At 43.5% G+C, this 7,500-nt stretch overlaps 1 protein-coding gene across 1 annotated transcript in view; it reads left to right on the top strand.

Annotated features, from left to right (window-relative positions):
* The window catches only part of carmil2 (capping protein regulator and myosin 1 linker 2), a gene marked incomplete at its 3' end in the record, with an annotated part of 93,087 nt that overhangs the window by 5,592 nt on the left and 79,995 nt on the right, over nt 1-7,500 (top strand). Inside the window, exons 4-9 of the mRNA XM_063197850.1 lie at nt 125-184; nt 3,373-3,494; nt 3,949-4,046; nt 5,397-5,467; nt 6,010-6,083; nt 6,325-6,400. Of these exons, the coding sequence (XP_063053920.1) occupies nt 125-184; nt 3,373-3,494; nt 3,949-4,046; nt 5,397-5,467; nt 6,010-6,083; nt 6,325-6,400 (501 nt within the window). The remainder of the gene's footprint in view (nt 1-124; nt 185-3,372; nt 3,495-3,948; nt 4,047-5,396; nt 5,468-6,009; nt 6,084-6,324; nt 6,401-7,500) is intronic.

Here is a 7,500-nt window from a genome sequence, read left to right as displayed (position 1 = left end):
TGTGTAGGGGGCGGAAGGTGGCAGTCATACAGTCTGTGTGTGTGTTTGTCTGTGTCTGTGTGGATGTGTCGGGTCTAAGCTTGTGTGTTGTGTGGGGATATAACCACATGTGATTTCTTCGTAGCTGGAGAGTTCCTTCAGTTATCTGGAGATCTACGCCATCAGCATCGAGAGCCTTCAACAGGTAACACACACACACACACACACACACACACACACACACACACACACACACACACACACACACACACACACACACACACACACACACACACACACACACACACACCTCTGCTTGCTGTCTTTAAGCCCCTGTTATAAAATAGCTGTTACCAGAATGGCAATGACTACGTTGTAATGTATTACTAAAGGCCCTGTGTACTGTCATAGTGTACTGTCACAGTGCTATGGTAGTAAAGCTTTTTTTCAGTGACTATTGCAGCGTTTCAGTGGTGGAACGGCATGCATTGAGGGGCAACAAACTTGCCTACGCTACCTGCGTCTGCTCTGTCTTTATGTTGCTTGAATTCTTGATGTTGCGATGATGAGGATGTTTGTAAAGGGTTGAATGAATGAAGCGCGGACTTGCATGCATATGGTTCACTTCATTTGCCATGTTAGGAACACTCAACTCAATCACTATCTGTGCTGATATATTTTGCACGTTATTTCCATAGTCAGCATACAACGGTAAGGCCAGCTTGTCTAAAATAGAAAGAAAAGACAGAAAAGGAAGCTATTGCTTTACATAAGAGGCATCTTGGAAGTTTGTCAGATGGCATGGCATGGCAAGATTGTCTACCGATATTGTCTTAGTGGACTCCTCCTTCACGTGGTCTGTATAAAATACATAGGCCTATCTGGTGTATATCTCCTGTTAGCTCTGTGGAGACGGTATGTGTTCATGTGATGTTCAGGTGTTAGTGTGTAACTGAGCTGTGAAGATGGTCAACAAAGGTGATGTGTATGGATGCTCCTGAGAAGCAAGTCTACCTAGTTTAACACACACACACTCTCACACACACACACACACACACACACACACACACACACACACACACACACACACACACACACACACACACACACACACACACACACACACACACACACACCACCACCACCACCACCACCATCACATCAACCTTGCTCCTCTACAATTGCCTTTTCATTGAAAGTATGACTTAACTTAGTTTTTTCCTGTGGTGTTTGAGAACTGTTCACACAGTACATATGGCCTCATGTAGCCTCATTTAAGCGACCTTGGGTTCCTTGAAAGGCGCTATATAAAACCAAGTTATTATTATTATTATTATTATTATTATATAGCCTACTGGACATCAGTCCCAGGGTGTGAACCGCTTTTGAATATCAGCAACACAGATCACAAGTCAATTACTAAGCAGCCCCTGACTAGAAGTATCACAAACTGTACTAGGTACGAACTTTACTTGACGCAGTATGCCTGACGTGGTCAGAGAAAGAGAGAGAGAGGTTCCATTGGCCCATTGTTTCCGGGTTCTATTATTGCAAGGGGGAGGGGGGGAAATCCCCCTTTAGGCAGACCTAGGCAGACCTAAGGACTGTTCTATTCAATGCTAGGAGCATTATGACACGCCCCTTTAGGCAGACCGGAACCTGGTCATGTTAGGTGCCCATAGCAACCTATTACAATGGCATATCTCTATATACTTAAAGAATCTCTGACGTGGTCCTGGTGATCTGTCGTCATTTTCACAGCTCTGCCCCTGATGCACGTACAGTACGTGAAGCAGTATTGCCAGATTGGGCGGGTGCCCGCCCAATTGGGCTACTTGGGATGAGCGTCTGCGGGTAAAAACGGGAGTGAGAACATTTTGGGCGGGATTTGATCAATCAGACACATCTGGCAACACTGACGTGAAGGTGCAGAAATTTGACTCATGGCGTCCGTGGATCACTTTGAAAGGTCTCACACCCATGTTGTGCTCACACCTGTACAGGGTACTTCACCTAAACCTCTGGGAGGGAGCCACACTTCATTAGAACACGTCATTAGAACAAACGTATTCACACTGATGTGTTGCTTTGTTTGTTGTGAGTTATGGCGTCATAGAGGCTTCCTGTCTACCATTACTGTATGTGCGATTCTCTGAATGGGAGCTGTTGTGGTTGTGGTTGACTCGAATTCTTTACTTTGTCCTGCGTCGTCTCACAGTTTCCACATGTCTTGTCATTCTGGCTGTGTGGTTCACACTTTCAAAATGCCATAAGGACGGTCTCATCATGACATGGTGTGATTTAATGCCACTTGGACTCAATGGAATCAAATTTGTTTTGTTGAGGTGCATATGGTAAGAGTTGATGGTTATCTTTCAATAATAGTATGTCCTCATTGCTGGCTATGATCTTTGTTTACTATAAGATTAGGTTTTTAACACTGGGGGCGATTGCAAGAATGCGGGAACGCAGAGTTGGTCAGCAAGAATATGAGATTCTACTAAAGCATCATAAAACCCTTATCCGAGGTTTATCATTTAAAAATTGAGCATTTAAGAGGTTAAATGTAAACTGCAAACTGCCGGTTGCACCTCTAAATGCCTGTGCAAGTTGCTTTTCAACATTAGTGTGCCAGTTTGCTTTCAGCAGGAAACTCTACCAGCTTATCATTGTCGGTCTACAAACCAGAAGGTCATCTGTGAAATGCAGAAACAGAATGACGGTAGCACACAAACACATGTATACTACTGCCACACATGCCTCTCTGTCTCGAGTCTGAACAGTGGCTTTAGTGGAAATTAGTGCACCGCTGAGCCAGCGGAAGCAGTGGCCTTTTTCATTTAAAGATTGACAAAGAGATAGACAGATCTACAGTGCAGAGCAGGAGTTCTCAAGCTTTACCATGACATGCCCCCCTATATACCAGTAGTTTCCAGCGTAGGCCCCCCTGACACGCTACTTTTCTGGGCACCCACTTTCACAACTCGATGGAGTTGGTACATCCCAAAGCCCATCCACGTATAGCAAGAATCATAATACTGTAAATACATTGTAAAGGAGAAAAGTCACAGGCTCAGTTCATCCACCATCGGAGATGTAATAGATCATTATAATGCATTGCTTAATGCAAATATTCGCCTATTTTGCTGTATTTGCATTTACTTTGTTATTTATTTCATTCAATTATTTTGCTTTTTTCTGTATTTTTCCTGCCAACCTGCCGCGGCCCCCCTATCACCTCCTTGTGGCCCCCCAGGGCCCCTTGAAAACCACTGCTATAGACACACACTCTCTCTCCTTTTCCTCCCCACACGCTTTTCTCTCTCTCTCTCTCTCTCTCTCTCTCTCTCTCTCTCTCTCTCTCTCTTTCTCTCTGCCCCCTATCTCGTTCAGGTGGAGATTGAGACGGACAGACAGACGTACGTCCTCTCTCTGCTGTGTGTGGAGGACCTGGAGGCCATGGTTAGCCATGTCACTGCCTCGCTCAAGAAGATCTTTCCCGACTCCTCACCAGGGTAAATAAACATTACATTTCGTTTTCACATTACATTTTCTCTTATTCAAAATGACTTGCAGTTATTTAGGCACAAGGTGTCGGTTAGGTGCCTTGACCAAATACACCTCATGCGATTTTAATACAACAGCATTCTGATTTTAAGACCAACACCCAAACCATTTGGCCCCGGCTGCCCAAACAACTACCTGCTCCACAACAGGGGTGGATATCTTGAAACCAAATTTGCTTACTACATTAGATACTTTGTCGTTTTCAATGGATTTTCCCATTGGCAACTACTTCTCTTTTGAGAAATGCACCCCAGTATTGTGCCTGTGTTCCACAGAAAGCTGTCATTTCTGTGTGTTGGTTAGCCGGTAATATAAGGTATTGTGCCTATGTTCCACAGAAAGCTGTCATTTAGTGTGTATGTGTTAGCCTGTAACAGGAAGGGATGCGTCTGTGTTCCACAGGAAGCTGCTGAAGAAGGTTCCAGCGGAGCTGCAGGAGCGTCTGTGGAAGCTCACGTCCAGTGTAGAGGAACACCTCAGCGGAACACAGGGACCATGCGGTGAGCACAGCATCTTATGTTTAATACCGTCACTGTCCAGCAGAAACCTTGGAGCTCCACTTCCCTTTTTTTTACTTATGAATTTATAAATCACTTTTTTATATAAATAAATAAACATTTCATCATTTAAGTTAAGGTGATTCAATAATTTATCATTCATATGCTCATGTAGACTGACCAGTAGGACTGACTTTTTATATTTTATGTATTTTTATATTTTATAATGAATAAAGAATGAATATAAAATAATAAATAAAATTGTGGAGATATGCGTTTTTTGCTGGACAGTGACGATATATAGATAATAAATTGTATGTAGAGAGGTTATCTGAGTCCTAGCTGTGGGTGGGACAGACATTCTCCCTCTGCAGCTCTACAGTATCTGTATGCCTCTCTACAACTCTCTAAATCTCCCTCCACAACCCTGTTTCATCTCCTTATTTATCTCTGCTTCCTGTTTTGGCTACCTGTGTATGAATCTATATCTGTGTACGGTAAATGACACATGGGCTGTATATTTGCTGTGCCTGTGTGTCTGTGTATTCAGTCTTGAGGTGACCAGGTGAACGCGAGCCACTTTGCAGGTAAAACTGCTCCAGGGGCAGAGTGCAGGTCTGTGGCAGCGCTTTACCAAATAAGTCTAGGCAATCTCTTCAGACTGTAAACTCCTGTAAAGCCTAGAAAAACTCTGCATAAGGTCCCTGAGCCTTGCTGAAATCCTGCTTTAGCCAGGCATCCTCCATATGGTTTGGTTTAATCTGGCTGGGGAGGGTGGTCTAGGTAGGGGGTGGGAGAAGTTAGTCAGGTGGGGGTGGGACAGGTATTACTCTTAGTCAGGAGTTAACGTGGACGTACTATACAATATGATATGATGTTATTTTATATTATAATTATTGTATTATATTATATTGTTTTTTTTGTGTGTAGAATTGCTGTGTGTGCGGAGTTTCTTGCCTACTGCTTGTTGGGTTGCCCCACTGCCAATGCTAACACAGTGGTTCTCAACCTTTTATGAACAAATGCCCCCTTTACCTTATCACAAGCCTCCCAACGCCCCATTGACCTCATCATAAGCCTGACAACGCCCCCCTTCGTATCAAAAATGGACTAATGCCCCCAATGGCAACTAAGCACTGTCCCCTCTCAGCTGTATCCTTCTCTACGCTCCCTAGAGCTCCTCAACGCTCCCTGGGGGCTGTACTGTCCCCGTTGAGAAACACTAACCTAACGTGTCAGCACATTTCCCCTGCATGTACTATCTCTCAGTGATATCCGATGTTCCACTTGTGAGTGGCAGGGGTGGCAGGGGTTTTTCTCAGTAACGTCTGACTCTGTATTTCTCTGTTGCAGGGGGCTTCTCTGTCACCTATGAGGCCCTATGTGACTTTAACGAGCTGCCGTGCAGAGAGGAAGTGCAGTGGGTGAGCACCACTTTCACATCACACTTCACATCCCACAGATACAGATATATCACAGAGGACACTTAACACAGTGGATACTTAAAGTGCATACGTAGTGCGGCCTCATACACACATGCATGGCATGACAAAGATAGCGCTATTCAATCCTACTACGAGAGTTGGTATTGATCAGTACTGACACTCATATCCAGCATCACACATCACTTAACAACAGCCCTATCAAGTACACCTATCAACACAGACTATAATTAAATCATGACGAACTGATGGATGGAATGATTGATTGGTTGATTGATTGATTGATTCATTGATTGATTGATTGATTGATGGGGCAATTACAGCACTATTGAGTCACTTTACAGCTCTGCTCTACACACAACCCAAGACTCAAAAACTACCCAGAAAGCCCCCCACAACTGTGATGCAATTCAATAAATCAAATTACTTTTTGATGATTTGACTGATTGATGATATTGGGATTGATTGGTTGGTTGATTGATTGATTGATTGATCGATTGATCGTCTTTCTGGATTTTAATTAGGATGTAGACAACATATATCATGTCCAGAGCTGCCGAGAGTTCAACTTGCTTGACTTTAGTCACCTGGAAAGCAGGTAAGACATTTATCTGTAATTAAAATAAAATAAATGTCATTGGATTTGTATTTTTTTGTGCTCAGTTCTATTATTGACCTCTGCTTACGGCACAGGATCAGTTGTTTGACCTTACATTCCAACCGTGCTTCCTTAATGTTGCAGACGTGAAAGCTTTCTTTTGTTTGTTTTAAATTTCCTCTTTGTCTGGTTCAGTAGTTTTTTCAGTCCCTCAGTGTCCACTTGCTGTGTCTCGTTGCAGGGACTTGGCCTTGGCTGTGGCGGCCTTGTCATTCAACGAATGGTTCACCAAGATTTCCAACAAGGACTACAAACTGGTATGTCTTAAACAGGCAACGAAACTGATATGTCTTAAATAGGCAATGCAACTGGTCTGGTCTGTCTGAAATAGGCAATACTCTGCAATACTGACTACTATAATTGCAACATCCTTCAGCAGGTGAGTAATGTAATGTCCACTGTCAGTGTCAGTAGGTAGGTAAATAACCCACCCCCACCCCCCCACCCCCCAGGACCACCTGTGCCTGCACTTTGATACTAAACAGGTTGTCTATTGTCCTTGTTTATTACAGTGCTTTTATATATTTTATGGTTTTTTTTCTGATTGACCATGTCACCGTTTTTAAATGTGGTATATATTAAACTTAACTATTATTACTTACTTACTTACTTCCCTGTGTGTCCATCGTAGACGCTTGTATGTGCAGGTAGGCCTACATGATTTTTATGGTTGCTTTTTTTTTTGGGGGGGGGGGGGGGGGGGATGGACTTTGAAATATTACAGAATGACCAAAGAGCCTAGTAACCTAGACGACCAAAGTTGTCACATTAAGTCTGACTCGCCAGGCTGCCAAAGACCCGTTGAATGTGTTTTTAAAAAAAAGGTAATTTCAGGATGAAACCATATTTGAAGAGTTTTTTTAATGCTCCATGAGCCCACACACCATCATCATGTGGTGCAACATGATGTACTGTACTACCTGCCGCTAACGTCACCTGTCTCAAGTGTACATGGGTCAGTGATGTTTCAGCAGTAGCACACGTCAGGGCGGCGCAACGACAGCCAGTGCCACTATTTTATGTTTTTTTAATGTTAATTTGTTTTTAGTGGACTGTCTAAGATGCATATTCATTGCAGCATATCAACTAATTCATTTATGGGCATTAGATGCCGTTGCGCCACCTGAGATCTGAACCCAGATCTTGACCCTTGAGATCTTGACCCTTATGTACCACAGCTTCCTCAACTCACTAGGTGTTTATCCACCGTAACCATAGTAGCCCTTAAAGCCTGTTCCTCCAGGCTCCAGGCCTGTTCTGATTAGAGAGTGGGAGTGATAACCTTCAGCGGAGAACATGCCTCTACTGTACACAGGCCACTTGAAGAAACCAAGGACACACTTGGGTCTGTGTATGT

Source organism: Engraulis encrasicolus, chromosome 4, assembly GCF_034702125.1.
Source record: "Engraulis encrasicolus isolate BLACKSEA-1 chromosome 4, IST_EnEncr_1.0, whole genome shotgun sequence".
NCBI lineage: Eukaryota > Metazoa > Chordata > Actinopteri > Clupeiformes > Engraulidae > Engraulis > Engraulis encrasicolus.
The sequence above is the reverse complement of the archived record's forward strand: the minus strand, read 5'-3'. Positions and strand labels throughout refer to the sequence as shown.